Source organism: Eptesicus fuscus, chromosome 20 (genome assembly GCF_027574615.1).
Source record: "Eptesicus fuscus isolate TK198812 chromosome 20, DD_ASM_mEF_20220401, whole genome shotgun sequence".
Classification (NCBI taxonomy): domain Eukaryota; kingdom Metazoa; phylum Chordata; class Mammalia; order Chiroptera; family Vespertilionidae; genus Eptesicus; species Eptesicus fuscus.
This window is the reverse complement of record NC_072492.1, coordinates 22,449,393-22,465,455: the sequence shown is the minus strand read 5'-3', so window position 1 is coordinate 22,465,455 and position 16,063 is coordinate 22,449,393. Positions and strand designations below refer to the sequence as shown.

The following is a 16,063-nucleotide window of genomic DNA, read 5'->3' as shown; positions in this document are numbered from 1 at the left end:
AAAAATATATTAAAAAGAATCTATGTATATAAAAGCCTAAGCGACCAAATGACCAGTTGACTGGTCGCTATGATGCGCACTGACCACCAGGGGGCAGACACTCATTACAGGAGCTGACCCCTGGTGATCAGTGTGCTCCCACACTGGGAGTGCCGCTCAGCTGACAGAACCGACCCAACCCAGTGGCCCACCAGCCTGGTGGCAGCCACTCACTCCCTCAGTAGTCCTGAAGGTCCAATCTCCAGAGAACGGGCCAGGCACCAATGTACTGGCGCTGCCAGCACAATCCCGACAGAGCTGCTGACCTCCTGGAAGTCGGCCTCAGGCACTGTGGCCGCTTCCCCTCCCTAGATGCTCTGCAAGGAAGAAATGATATAAACGTGTCTGCCAGGTGGCTCCTGATAACCAACGTGAACATCAATGGGATGGATCTGGATCCCAGGCTGGTAAGGGCGTCCTACCACCCTCCTGGAGGGCCGATCATGTACCGTCTCCCTTCATCCCCCGGGGACGGGCGCCAGCCGCAGGGCTCACGGCTGGCAAGCTCCACTGTGGCCATGCGAGCCTCTCCCCATCAGGACTGACTGGGCATGAGCCCACGACAAATGCAGTGGGGCTGGGATAAGCAGGAGCGGCAGGCAGAGTTGGACTGCAGGTTTCAGCCCAATACCCGCAGGCCACACCGAAGAACCCAATCCATGCACAAATTCTTGCATGAGGCCTCTAGTCTATAATAATAAAAGCATAATATGCTAATTAGACCGGATGACCTTCCGGAGGAAGCTGGGGCTGTGAGGGACGCTTGGGTCCTGGGTGCCAGGGGGAAGCCAGTGCAGGCAGCCAGGGGAAGGAAGGCCTATTCTTGCAAGAATTTCGTGCATCAGGCCTCTAGTAAAATAAATAAAAATGTAGCTTGTGGTTTACCTAACTTAATGAGAACTGCTTATTTGTCTTGTAACCGTGAAGCTCTATCAAGATTTTACACACAATATGTCACAATCATCTATATAAGATGTAGTGTGGCCCTGGCCAGTGTGGCTTAGTTGGTTGAGTGTCATCCCGTACACTGAGAGGTCACTGGTTTCTTTCCCAGTCAGGGCACATCCAGGTTTCAGCTTGATACCTGGTAGGGGGCGTGCAGTAGGCAGCTGATTGATGTCTCTCTCTCTCATTGATGTTTCTCTCTCTCTCCCTCTCCCTTCCCCCCTCTCTCAAATCAATAAAAACATTTTTGAAAAAAGATGCAGTGTGGGTTAATGCAAAGTGAGGTTGGACTAGAAGTCAGAAGAACTGGACTCAAGCTCTGATTTTATCTGGGGAGGGATCTCTATTACAGGTTTTGTTACTATAGCAAAGACTGTGGTAAAAGACAGGCTGATCAGAAGCATCGTGCACAGCAAACCCTTACAACTTTGTGTATATCAGTGTATTGGAATTACTAAAAAAGGCTAAGACTGACTAAAGCAGTAACATCTAATCTGTAAAAAACCAGCACACTCCCTGTAATTCCTTAAAATATATGTGGGGCTCTGGCCAGTTTGGCTCAGTGATAAGACGGTCAGCCTGCAGACCAAAGGGTCTCGAATTCGATTCCAGGTCGGGGTGCCTACCGCGGTTGCAGGTTGGATCCCCAGCCCCGGCTGGGCACGTGTGGGAGGCAACCAGTCCGTGTGTCTCTCATCAATGTTTCTCTCTCTCTCTTCCTCCCTCCCTCCCTTTCCTCCATTCTACTCTTTCTGTAAGGATCAGTGGAGAAGAATATCCTCAAGTGAGGAGATAGATAGATGATAGATAGATAGATAGATAGATAGATAGATGATAGATAGATAGATAGATAGATAGATAGATAGATAGATAATAAAAAAGAAAGAAATGTGGGTTGGACTGACCCTCCCTAAAATACATAATATCCTGACTAGACATCACAGATCTAATGATATGCTGGTAATTCTGAATAAATGTTTGTCAGGTCCCTAGAAGGAAAGGCAGGCTAAGTAAGAGGTCCCTGCAATTTACTAGGTTGTGCCAGACCCTAAGGTGAAGATAGGAAAATGATTTGAGAAGACTCTTCAAAAAAGGACAGTGGAATGTTCTTCTGATGAATACAGTTAATAAAAAGGTCAAGAAAAAAAATGTCTCTGAAAAAAAAAAAAAAAGGAGAAATGGTAACTTCCAGAAAAGGTAAAGCTACCAAATGCCTGTGTACAGAGATGGCGGCCAAGAGCATGGGCATTGAATGGTGGCCTCTGAGTGAGTGACTTTGTCTGTTGGAATTGCTCTCTTGGAGGTAAGTTTAGGTCTTCTCACTCTCTTTGATCTTGGTCTAATTCCCTCCAGTGACTCCACAACTTCCTAATTGTGGGTTCTTGGTAAGTTCATTAGCTTCTCTAAGCTAGCCTCAGTTTCCCTGACTGTAAAACACAGATCTCTAGTACCTGCTGTTAAAGGTTGTTTTAAGGATCAGGTGAAGTAATATATGTGACCATTTCACTCTCAGCTACTAGGTAAGCTCCCTGTGCTGAGGAGCTCTTCCGGGGATGGGCAGAGCCGAGCTGCTTCACTGCTGGCCTCTAGCAACCACAGGAGCACCTAAAGCCCTATTCTTACTTGTGGTTCCTAATTTTCAATCATCTGACTTCTACCAAGTGGAGGAAGAACAAATGGAGCAAACTGTGGACATTGTGAAGCCATTTATAAAGGGAGTGATGCTAAAAAATGCCCCCGTTCTTGCAGGGGATGGTTTTCCAAACAAGCCTTCATAGTATAAATTCAGGAGCTCAAGGAAAAGCCTGGATACTCCTCACAAAGAAGCAAATGTGTAATCCACCAGCTCCTCCTTTTTTTTTTTTCCAGCTTTATGGAAATACTAGAGGCCCAGTGCACAAATTTGTGCATGGGTGGGGTCCCTCAGCCTGGCCAGCGATCAGGGTTGATCAGGGCCATCTTGTCCAGTGCCGTTCGGGGTCGATTGGTGCCAGCCAGCGGGTGGGAAGGACCGCGGGAGGTTGGCCGGCCACAGGAGGTTGGCTGTGGGAACGTACTGACCACCAGGGGGCAGCTCCTTCATTGAGCATCTGTCCCCTGGTGGTCAGTGCGCATCATAGCAATGGGTCAACTGGTCGTTTGGTTACTTAGGCTTTTATATATATAGATAATTTACATATCATACAGTTCACCCAAAGTGTAAAGTTCAATAATTTGTAGTACATTTACAGAGTTGCACAACTATCACCACAATCAGTTTTAGAACATTTTCATCATTGCCAAACAGAAACCCTGTAACCACACCCCATTTTCCTCCAAAGGCCCCAGCCCTAGGCAATAATGAATTTACTTCTTGTCACATAAATGGAATCATAAATTATGTGGTCCTTTGTGGCTGGCTTTTTTCATTTAGTATAATGTTGACAAGGTTAATCCATATTGTAGCATATATCAGTACTTCATTTTTATTGTCAAATAATATTCTATTGTATGGGTAGACCACGTTTTATTTATCCATTCATCAGTTGTTGGTCACTTGGACCAGTTCCTTCTGAAATTTCTCTCTTGCATTTGATCTTCATATAAAAAAAAAAAAATATTTTATTGATGTTTTTACAGAGAGGAAGGGAGAGGGATAGAGAGTTAGAAACATCGATCAGCTGCCTCCCGCACCCCCCCCCCCCCCACTGGAGATGTGCCTGCAACCAAGGCACATGTCCTTGACTGGAATCGAACCCGGGACCCTTCAGACCGCAGGCCGACGCTCTATCCACTGAGCCAAACCGGTTAGGACTTGCATTTGATCTTCATAGAGACTTTCAGAAGAGTGACTTGACTGCACTTATAACTTAACTGTAAAAGCCCTGATTTAGGTGTTTCCCATCTGTACATATTTAATTAATGTTATTACCTAAACCAAAATATGAAGACTCAACCACTCCTATTTGAAAAGTTCAATACTTTTCAACTCTTCTAGTGTATTTCCTGGTACTATTGAACTATTTACCCGCCTTGGTGTCTCCCAATTTTGAATTAGTCACCATTTGAACTTTTTGTTAAAAATATAAATGCAGGTACACAGTTGAAATTGGGAAATGCAAAATGAAAAATTACCTGTAGTCCCAACACTCATAACCTTAGCATGCTTTTAAGAATAAATTTCTTTGTAAAAATGTTATATGTTTATTATAAATGCAGAAAATGTAGCCAAGTACAAGTTAGAAAGGAAATCACTCTGAATCCCAGAAATAACTATTTAAATATTAAGTTAAAAGCGTTTCAGACATCTCCTCTTTTATGTATATACTAAAGGCCCGGTGCACGAATTCATGCACGGGTGGGGTCCCTCGGCCTGGCCAGCGATTGGGCTGATTGGGGTCGGGGGGGTGGCTTCTTGGGGGAGGGGACCGCAGGAGGTTGGCTGGCTGGTCCCCAATCAGGGTCAATTGGGGGGCTGGCAGCCAGGGGAAGGGACCGCAGGAGGTTGGCTGGCTGCGGGAGGTTGGCTGTGGGAGTGCACTGACCACCAGGGGGCAGCTCCTGTGTTGAGTGTCTGTCCCCTGGTGGCCAGTGCGTGTCATAACAACCAGTCGACCAGTCATTTGGTTGTTTAGGCTTTTATATATATAGATACAGATAGGACAGATGGATGACCAGATAGAAAAATATAAATTAAATATACATGATGATTTTTGCCCTGGCCAGTGTGACTCAGTTGGTTGAGCAGCGGCCTGTGCACTGAAAGTTCACTAGTTCAAGGTCAAGGCACATACCCACGTTGCAGTTTCCATCCCCAGTCAGAGGATGCAGCCAATGGATGTCTCTCTCTTCTCTCCTCCTCCTGTCCCCTCTCTCTCAAATCAATGAAAATATATTTACTTGAATTTTACAGAAGAGTTTCTGGTCCAAAATGGTGACTGAGCACATCCCACGCTTTCTGTCCTTTTTCCGGGACTCTAGAAATGATGGGGGGCAGGGAATGCATTTAATATATTCATACATGTGCTCTAAAACAAGATGAGTTATCAGAGATTGTGAGAAGTTCCTGATGGGATTGAATGAAAGAGGATGGTGACAGTCCATGTGCCTGTGGGAATCCTCCTATGCTACTCCCACAAGAGGCAGGAGTTCCGTTCTCCTGTGGGAGGGGGTGGGGGAAGCTGGGAGCCAGAGGAAGCCTCGCTGTGGGAGCCGGGCAGTACAGTGGCAGCCTCCAGGCCTATCCTGCATCCCACTCCATCCTCCTGTCTGGAGGTCATACAAGTGCAACCTCTACCTCTTGGCAGGAGCAGTAGTTCAGAACTAGAGCAGTGTCTCCAGTGGCTCAATATTGGGGAGACAGGAGGAGTGCGTAAAGCTCCAGCAATCCAAACTGCATCCCTCAACTACACCCCCAAGTTGAGAAAATTTCAGTTTAGTAGGGATCTGGGGAAAAAAAAAAAAAAAAGGCCCATGGTAAAGAATCCCCAGATACTTTTTTTAAAAAAAATATATTTTATTGATTTTTTACAGAGAGGAAGGGAGAGGGATAGAAAGCTAGAAACATCGATGAGAGAGAAACATCGACCAGCTGCCTCCTGCACATCCCCCACTGGGGACGTGCCCGCAACCAATGTACATGCCCTTGACCGGAATCGAACCTGGGACCTTTTAGTCCGCAGACCGACGCTCTATCCACTGAGCCAAACCGGTTTCAGCATGAGTCCCCAGATACTTGAGTAGTACCTTGAAATAAAGTAAAATAAAGAAATAAATAAAAAATAAAAAACAGAAGAATTTTACTTGAGGGAACATAGCTAATGGAATTGAAACAAACCCTTAGAATAAGCATTATTAATATAATCAGAGAGATGCAAGGCTTTGCATCCATGAAGCAAGAACAGGTATTATACTGGTAGAGATGAATAAAATTGGAGAACTTGATCATCTAAAACATAATCTATATTATAAAAGGCCAGTGGCCATAACGCAGTAACAACCAAACAACTGGTCACCAGGAGGTGCATGGAGCACCTCTCGGGCCCTCCTCCCAACCCCTCCCCCCCCCAGGCCCCCCCCCCCCCCCCCAGAGCACCGGCAGCGCCCACGGAGTGTGCGAGGCATCACGGGGTGGTGAACATGGCCCTGATGGCAGGCTAGGCCTAGGGGACCCTACATGCGCATGATTTAATCATGCGCTGGGCCTCTAGTGTTTGAAATAAAACACTCAGTAGGTGGGTTGAGTGGCAGAATCGATACACTGAAGAGTGAACAGTGCACTGGAAGATTGGCTGGAGAGATTCTCTCAGATGCAGTAAGAAAAGAAGAGAAAATGGAAGTATGAAAGCCATGGAAGGTAGAGCAGGAAGTGCTAACATCAGTCTGATAGCCGTGACAGGAGAAAGTGGAGACCTGGAGGGCAGAGATGGCAATGTTCTCTGTTATTTCAGCAACTGCACTTCTCCAACCCTTCTTCCTGTTGCCCAGGCTGTCTGCCACGATGGAGGCTGAAAATGCTCACAACTTGCTTTTCCGGCCACTCTCCCTGCTGGGGCCTGGGTGTGTGACCCAGTCCTGGTCATGGGGACCCGGCAGGACCTAGCAGAAAGGTATTTCTCCACAATACCAGGGATGCAAAAGGAACAACTGCTTTCCTGTGCAGTCGTGTGAGGAGAAACTCCCAGCAGCTGCAGTGGCCCTCTTGCAACCACAAAGAGACAAAAGCAATGCTGAAAGAAAGATGACCCTTGCATGCCCCCTACTGGGGATCGAGCCCCCAACCTGGGCATGTGCCCTCACCAGGAATCAACTGTGACCCCCTGGGTCATAGGTCGATACTCCACCACTGAGCCACGCAGGCCCTTGTATGTTTGCATGTTAATCCCCTATATGTTTTAGACATTGAAAATACCTCCTTCCATCCTGTAACCTATTAGTTTTGTTTATGTGGTATCTTTCAGGGATAGAAGTAACTTCCATGCAATCAGATCTTGTTTGTTCTCCCATTTGGTTTTGTGTTTTTGGAGTTGTAAGTTCCTCCCTACTCTAGGTCACAAAGTTCATCCTACATTTTATTCAGTCAGCTTTGTAGTTTCCCTTTCACATTTAGTTTCTTAACTCATCTGAAGTTCACTCTTATTGATGTTAGGTGTAGTGATCCAGTTTTTCCTACTTCACCTATGAAGTTATCTATTCCTATTGATATGATATGCTCCTTTTATTGTATAGAAAGTGCCTATGTATAAATGGGTCCTTAGAGTTCTCTATTTTTGTAAATTATGGCCTTGCAATATATCTCAATATCTGTTAGAGCAAGTCTCCTTTTCCCCAATTCTTTTTCTTTTTTTTTTAATTTTAAAAAATATATTTTATTGATTTTTTGACCCCTCTGCTAAGTGTCCACATGTGTCACATTTGGGGATTCAACCAACCCAACCAATCACAGATTGAAAATATTTGGGGGGGGGGAGGGAAGTTACATTGTTGCTGACATGTACTATATAGTTAGGCCTACCATGGTTAGAATGGTTACATCTATACTGAACATGTACAGACTATTTTTCTTGTCGTTATTCCCTAAACAATACCAAGGGATGGCGCTACATTGGAGGGAAAATCAGAGGAAATGCATAAATAAGTGAGACCATTTATAATTTGAGTAGTAATAGGCATATGTTATAAACTAATATTTCTTTTTTTTAATATATTGATTTTTTACAGAGAGGAAGGGAGAGGGATAGAGAGTTAGAAACATCGATGAGAGAGAAACATGGATCAGCTGCCTCCTGCACGTCTCCTACTGGGGATGTGCCCGCAACCAAGGTACATGCCCTTGACTGGAATCGAACCTGGGACCCTTGAGTCTGCAGGCCGACGCTCTATCCACTGAGCCAAACCGGTTAGGGCCTAATATTTCTTTTTAAAATTTAAATTAAAATTTTTTCCATCACCATTTATCCCACCTATGCTCTCTTGGACCAATATTTCTTACTTTTGATGTTTTGATTTTATTCAATTCTTTAAAACATGGTTTATAAGCTTTGGAGTTAACACTGGGATAAGGGCATTTTATTTCACATGTTGAGAAAAAAAGATTTTACATAAAATATTTTGATATCTCAAGGATATACTATCTCTGCCAAGAAGCAGAGCAAGGAGGGCTATAACTTATGGTATCAAAAGAACATGTCAAATTTAACTTGAGACTTTTTACTCTGCTTGATCAAGGTTCTTTCTTTAGCTGGCTGAGTTGTAAATATGTATTCTATATCTTTGCATTTCTTATCGCTACAGAGGATGGCAAATCATGTTATAAATCCTGTATAATCAAAGTATTTTTAGGTGCACAGATTGCGTCCTTCAACAAGAGACATATATTTTTTGTGTCACATCTCTCTTATTTAAGACAGAATTATGCTTTCCAGTTTTACAAACACTTTCTTCAAAGTGCTGAAAGAAAACTAAATGTGACAACTAGGAATTCTATTCCAGCTAAACTACTACTCAAATTTGGGGAGTAAATATAAATAATTAGAGGCACACAGAAGCCTAGAAAATTTGCCACCCATAGACTCACTCTGAAATAACTACTTTTTAGTTAGATTTTTCTGGGGACAGGAGTCCAGGGTCTGTTTTATCCAGAAGTGAAACATCTGCCTGGCCCTAGGAACGCCCCAACAACCTAGGTGCATGCGAAGGATGCACCGATGGAGTAGGTCAGTTTTCAACCTGTTTCTTCGGTAGAATAGTACTCTACAAGAAGAGAAATGAAAGAAAATGAGGTACAAGAAGAAAGAGTGAGTAAATAAATTAGTGAAAATTACTGTCTAAATATTGATTGGATTAAAATTTAGAGATAGTGGATGAGAGGGAAGGGGCTAGAAAGAGAGAGAGAGAGAGAGAGAGAACGCATTGATGTGAAACACATCCTTTGGTTGCCTTCCGCAGGACCCCGGACAGGGGCTGACCTACAACTCGGGTAGCTGCCCTTCACCCGGGAATCCAACGCGCACCCTTCAGTGCGCGGGGGCGACGCTCTACCCATTGAGCCACACCAGCCAGGGCCGTTTTCCCTTTTTTGAGCTGGGGAATTTGGGTAGCTGTTAGGCTTCGGTGTGACTCCCGAGAGGAATTTATTTGGTGCATGGGGGCAAAGATGATATTTCACTTTTCTCCAACACTGGTGGATTTAATCACAGGCTGGCTAGCATTCTGTAGGATTCTAGCCCGGAAAGTGTGTGCGCGCGCGTGTGTCTCCCACAAGTGTCGTTAGACCCTTGAACGGATTTGAATGGTGCTGTTCTTTGTGAGCCACATGTGAGCACTTTATAAGATTGTTTATGGCCCTAAGCGATTGATTAAACCTAGAAGCTACAAAGAAAGCGAAAAGAGCTTTCAATGAATACCAAGCCCGGTGCTCAAATACCCCTCTCAAGGGCGATCGAGGGGAATCCGGGCTGAGACCATTTTTGGGGTGGATGGGGACTAACCGGCCTTGAGTTCCTATTACAAGGCACGTCCGCTTTTATTCGCGGGCAGGCCGCTAGGCGGTGTCGGGGAGCTATCCGCCCACCAGCGAGCAGCCCCGCTCTCACCCTCACCCTTCACCCCTCTCGCCCGGCGTAGAGACTACAACTCCCGTGGTGCTCTGGGAGGGGTATCATATGGGGGGAGGGGCACGGGGGCGGGTCTTCCGGGCGTGTGTTTCCGGCGTCGGCCGCGGCCCGGACGGTGTGAGAGCTGTAAGATGGCGGCGGCGGCGGTGGTAGAGTTCCAGAGAGCCCAGTCTCTACTCAGCACCGACCGGGAGGCCTCCATCGACATCCTCCACTCCATAGGTAAAGGCAGCCGCGCCCCCTCCCCGGCCCTGCTGTCCCAGCGCGGCCGGTGTGGGTCGGCGGCGGCGGAGCGGGGCCGGGCTAGCCGGTTCTGGCGCTGCTGACTCACTGTGTGTGTGAGGGGGGCCGGGCCGGGGGCACAGGCCGCTCGGGGCTCCCTGGAGCCCCCGGGGTCCCACCTCGGCGGGAAGCCCCGAGACAGCCCCGGCGTCCGCTGGCGGGCCGCTGACTCACGGTGGGCTCCGCGTGGGGTGGGAGAGCGGGCCGAGCCGGGGCCGCACCACCCCCTGGACTTGTCTCTCGCTCTGGCCCGAGCGAGCTGCCGGGACCCGGAGCAGTGCCGGCGGCGTGCTTGCTGCCCCCCGGTCTGAGAACCTCCAGTGGAAGGGCCCGGGCGAGACCCGCTGTGGACAGGCATTTCCCGCCGTCGTTATCAGCACCGCCAGGTCCGGGTGGCAGTGGGAGCGCTCGCGCTCGCTCTTCTCTTGGAGTTTCCTTCCACGGGACGCTGGGAGCTGCTGCTTCTCCCGGACCCACAGCGGAAGGCTCCCCGAGAGAGGGGGCCTCCTTCTGAGGTGGGGAGTGCCGAGGGGGCGCACACCGCGGCGGGTTGGCATTTGCTTTGAGGAGGTGGCCTCCACGTTCCTTTGCCCCCGTGTAGGGTGTAAAGAGCGAGAGGTTGGGGTGGGACCGTCGGGCCGGAGGAGGTGACTCATCGTCCTGCTCTCCCCTGTAGAGGTTGGAAGTGAGTTCGGGAGTTAGTTGTGAGCCGCGGAGTTCAGGGAACTCGGGAAGCGGCCGGCTGCCATCGCTGGGGGAATTGAAGAGACATTCCTTAGCACTTGGCATAGTTGTCTTACACTTCGCACACCACAGGAAAACTGCAGTGGGAGCCCCAGCCAGTCCCTCCCGACAGAGTCCTGCTAGGATTGAGGTGTGAACAGAAATAAATGGATGATGACAGAGAATGCTTTTGATGTTCAGTCATAAAGGGTTCAACTAGGGCAAGAGCTACCTCTTCACTGCACATGCAGTAATGTGATCTTTTTAGCGTAGCTGGAGCGGATTTGATTTGGATCAACAAGTAGTATGAGAATGCACGTGTATGTGGGACCTCCAGGATGTTGGCTTTTATGTTGACTGGTCTGAAATTTGGTATTCCTAGCGTGCATGGGAGGAAGGATAATGACAAGATCTTGATGTCTTTATCTTTGGGGGTCCTGGAGAAAGAGGGGGCCTCCTTCTGGGAGCTAAGGTGCATTTGTGAATGGATGATATTGGTAAATAAAGGGTGTTTCATTTTGAAGTTCTGATCTTGACTTATCAGTTACAGTGGCAGAACCAGAGTCATTGCAATCCCTGTTGCATATGTATTTTTATTCTGTGAATGAATACACACTAACATTTAGAACTACTATGGGAAGCATAGGTTTTATTTATTTATTTTTTTGTGCCTAGCATTTTGTCTTTTATAAAGTGGGAATTACAGTAAACATTATAAGGAGAGTATCTCTTGCTTGCCCACTACACTAGGAGAGAGTTCCCTGAAAGTGTTCCTGTTAGAGCTTGAGTCATGATGGTTGACAGCCCTACTTTTTCTGGACTCCATGACGGAGTATCAGAGTCTTGGTTTTTGTCAAGTCATGATGCTTTGTAAAGAGAAGTGATAACTAGTGATGATCACTAAAATTACCTCTACAGATTTGGAGAGGCTATTCAATGTTCCAGATGTAGGGTAGTTATTAACAGTCGAAAGTGGAACAGATAGCACCAAGTTGTTTTACCAGGTCCTGAGTCCGTTAGGAAGCAGGAGTCCCTCCTCAGGATCTTGTTTTCCCTGAATGGCTTTGTGGAGCTGCTTGCCCCTAGCACCCGTCAGTGGAGGCTTTCCACGGGCCTAGAGTTTACTGGGAGGCTTTTATTTATCCTCACCTGAGGATATTTTCTCCATTGAATTTTTTTTTTTTTTTTTGAGAGTGGGAAGGGGGTGAGGGGGGAAGGAAAGAAGGAAGGGAGAGAGGGAGGGGGAGAGAGAGAGAGACAGACAGACAGAGACAGACAGAAAAATCGATTGGTTGCTTCCTGCACATGTCCCAACTTGGGTTGGGGATCGAACCTGCAACCCAGGTATGTGCCCTTGACCAGGAATGAAACCAACGACTCTGATGTGCAGGCTGATGCTCTAACCACTTAGCACCACCGGTCAGGGTGGTTTCTTGACTTTTGATTTTATAGTCATTAGTAACGTGGTCATTTGATTTTAGTTTGTGGCAGGTAAATGCACAGATTTGTTGAATATTTTAACGTAATAGTGCCTAGCCTGGGGCTTACCACCACGCGTTTGAAGAACTTGTTTTGTTTGAATTTTGTCTTAACCAAATGACTGCAACAGAAATCTCAGTGTATGTGGGCAAGGGAAATTCTGATAGAATGAAAGACACATTTAAATAAAAGAGAAGAGTCTATTATGATGTACATGATTTTTCTACTTTTTTTTTAAGCTTTCGAATTTGTCTTTTGTTAACTGAGTTTGTAATTGGTCTTGTGAGGGTGAAATTTCCTTTAGTCTTCATTTTTTGTCAGAATTTTAAGAGGTTTTGAATTTCTTCTCCCAGTGAAGCGTGACATTCAGGAGAATGATGAGGAGGCAGTGCAGGTCAAAGAGCAGAGCATCCTGGAACTGGGGTCTCTCCTGGCGAAGACTGGACAAGCTGCAGGTGAGTGCTACAAATGGACTGCTTTCTCTTTTTACCTGTAATGCTGGGTGAAGTTGCAGTTTTTTGTTGGAGTGAAGGAACAGAGGAGCTTCACTTTCTCAGCAAGAGGTTCAGTGGCCTTTAAATTCAGTTCTTTCATGGGAGAGTTTTGTTCTGCAGCTGCAGGAAAAGCTGTTCCTCTTAGATTTAATGATCTGGGATTTGTTTGTGGTTTGAATTTTAGCTGTATTCCCATTCATACAGGCAGCAGCAATAGCAGCAGCAGTCTTCAGTGATTTCACTGAGCAGCTCTGATGTATTTAAGGTGGGGAGTGACTTTAGGCTCCCACTGTGGAAATGACTAGGGATTTTGCATGTAAGTAAGTAACTTAATGTCCTTTTTTTCCTGCTACAGGATGAGTCAGACAGTAAATGGGAAGAGCCTTCCCAAGATTTCTTCATTGATACCTAGGTCTTTGTGCATGTCATTGCCCAAACATTCTAGTTGTGATTGAACCATTGACTTTCTAGGCTTCAGATGGTGATGGGTATGTCCTTAGAATAAGATTCTTGTTGACCATGAGGGGCCTTTGACTAGTAAAGTGGTAATAGTATTTAGAGAAGCCTGCTTAAACTTAAAATGGATGATTTTTGGTGACCTTACAGTGAATTTAGAGTTTATCTGATTAGAATGGATTAAGCTCTGGTAGGTGACCTCATGAATTACTTTCCCCCAAATTATGTTGTTACCCAAGAGAATGTTAGGTGTAAGATAGCAAAACTTCTTGAACTTGAGAACTAAGATCTTTCCCAGTTAAGGATGACAAATTATTAGGCTAAATTAATAGAAAGTTGTGTGAAATTGGGAGGATATGTTTCTGTGGGTCTTTATCTTATTTAAAATATCTGTAATAAGAAAAATAGCCCTAGCCAGTTTGGCTCAGTGGATAGAGCATCGGCCTGCAGACTGAAGGGTCCTGGGTTCGATTCTGGTCAAGGGCGCATCCCCAGGTTGTGGGCTTGATCCTCAGTAGGGGATGTGCAGGGGGCAGCTGATTCTCTCTTATCATTGATGTTTCAATCTCTCTCTCCCTCTCCCTTCCTCTCTGAAATCAACAAACATATATTTAAAAAATGAAAAAAAAAGTGAAAATGACCAAAAGTCTTTTAAAAACACACACACAAAAACAGTTTTTGAGTACTTATTATGACCTAGTTACTGGTTATTTATTTATTTATTTATTTATTTATTTATTTATAATCCTCACCTGAGGATATTTTCCCATTGATTTTAGAGAGAGTGGAAGAGAGAGGGAAAGACAGAAATATTGATGTGAGGGAAACACATCGATTGCTTGCCTCCTGCACGCTCCCTGACGAGGGCTGGGCCGGGGAGGAGCCTGCAACTGAGGTACATGCCCTTGACTGGAATTGAACTTGGGATCCTTTGGTCCGCAGGCCGACCCTCTGTTCACTGAGCCGAACCAGCTAGGGGTAGTTACTGTTTTAAGCACAAACATGGTTTAGCTTATCGAATCCTTGAAACGACTCCATAAGGTAGATTCTATTATCTGTTTACTTCTATTATCTGTTTACACCTGAGGAAACGGAGCACGGGAAAGTTACTGTCTTACTTAAGGTCTGTCAGCTAGTACGTGAGAGAGCCAGGGTTTGAGCCCATGGAGTCCTACTACAGAGTTCATGGCCTCATGGTATAATGGTTTTTACTTCCCGTAGTTATCCCCTTGTGGATTATCAGTGGTGGGTGGTGTGTTTTTTTAATTTATGTTGACTTCCCTCCTATTTAACACAGGTATGGATTCTTTTTGCCCATCAGTTAATGTGAGCTTTTGAGTTAGAGAAGTTTTGATAATTAGTCCATACAAAATATAATTAATAAGGTCATTTTCTTGAATTATAGAACCAAGTGAAATGATTTAAGATTTTTCTGTTGCTGAAACATCCAAATGTCTTTCCCTGCAGTAGCATAGGTAATTAGAAATGGCATGTAGTATATAGTTAGTGCTTCAGAAAATATATCCCAAAATGTTAATTGTTTTACTTGAAATTTCCTCTTTCATGCTTTACTTTCTTCTTATTCCTTGCCCTCCCTTCCTGGTGATCCATACCTGAGAAGTTTAGAGGTGTACTGTTAATCCTATTGGAATTTAATAGGTGAATCATAAGAACTTTTAAAAACTTGTTTTCTAAGGAAGAGTGATGAATATAGGTATATACAATAGAAACCCTAAGGAAGTCTTGGAGCCTGCATTTATTTACCTTATTTAGCTATTAATAATTGATACGTTTGTGCTGTTTTCTTTGATTTGGAGTTTTCTGAGAACAGAAAATATGTCTGTTTCATGAATCTTCAATTTTTATGCGTTAATACATGGCTAACACTGCTAAGTACTCTACTCAAAAAGTTTAAGATAGAGTCCCTGACTGACAGCACTCATTTTGGGACTTAGTGAATCAGACTGTGTCCTGTGCAAAGTCGTGATGGAAACTATTGCGGAATATTATCAGACATGATGCCGAGGAACAGGATCTGCAGATTTCATAGCCTGAGACTATGAAATTATGTTGAGTTCTGTGAGGTTTTAAAAGGGAAGTTCCGATCATATAATTGCAAATAATCTCAGAATAGGAGGAAGGAATTATGTGATTCTGTGGAAATTAAAAAATTTAATTTAGTATATGTGAAAATGGAAAGAAATGGAATATAACCAAGAATGAATAAGAAACAATAGTAGGCTAAAAAAAAAAAATGAACTGAGTTTTTTGGCAACTAAGAGGTCATTTGTTTCTCTGAGTGTGAAGAGAATAACACACTCAGTGCTTGGAGAAAATGCTGTCATGCTAGCAGGTGCTAGAGAGAAGGCACACTGCTTAGCACATGTTTTGCTTCTGCCTTTTCTAGGAAGGAAAATTATTTTCAAAAAATAAAAAATAATATCAAAGAATTAAAGCCAAGGTAAGTGAGAGAAGAGAGAACAGCAGATAGTCTCTTTAAATAAGTTCTAGGCTCTGACATTTTCTGTCGTTTAGTATCAAAAGAATAGTTCTAGCAGATATATTTATAGAACCACTGTTGTTATTTTGAGAAAAATCATGGAGGATGGAGAAATATAAGAAAACAGTATGGATGAACATTATTCCACTTTTCAAACAGGTAATAAAAAAAATACTAGACACAATAAACTGATAATCATCAGTAAAGTTCTGGGATAGATTATTTGATAAGTATGTTTTAATCACTTAGAACTGTGGGTTTATTTGTTCCAAATTCACCCTTGGTTTTCTTGGTTAGTCTTATTAGACCCTGGATATGCAGGGCTCCTCCACAGACAGTGGCTGGACAGCTGTTTTTGTAAATAAGGTTTTGTTGAACATAGCCATACCTACTTATTTACATACCAGCGGCCTGGTGCACAAATTCTTGCACAGGTGGGGTCTGGCCGGCCTGCCCGATTGGGGCTGATAGAGCCCGATCGAGCCGGGCTGGCCAGGGGATGTGGGGGAGGACACGGGAGGTTGGACAGCCGACCCCGTGGGCAATTGAGG

At 44.9% G+C, this 16,063-nt stretch overlaps 1 protein-coding gene across 4 annotated transcripts in view; it reads left to right on the top strand.

The window, feature by feature from the left end:
• Positions 1-9,675: 9,675 nt before the first annotated feature.
• Positions 9,676-16,063, top strand: part of PSMD11 (proteasome 26S subunit, non-ATPase 11) — a 31,063-nt gene continuing 24,675 nt past the window's right edge. For 3 of the 4 annotated variants that reach the window (XM_054709114.1, XM_054709115.1, XM_008147764.3), the window contains exons 1-2: positions 9,676-9,800; positions 12,416-12,517. In XM_054709114.1, the coding sequence (XP_054565089.1) occupies positions 9,710-9,800; positions 12,416-12,517 (193 nt within the window). In that variant the 5' untranslated portion in view covers positions 9,676-9,709. The remainder of the gene's footprint in view (positions 9,801-12,415; positions 12,518-16,063) is intronic. The other variant, XM_028154814.2, reaches the window with a different exon arrangement.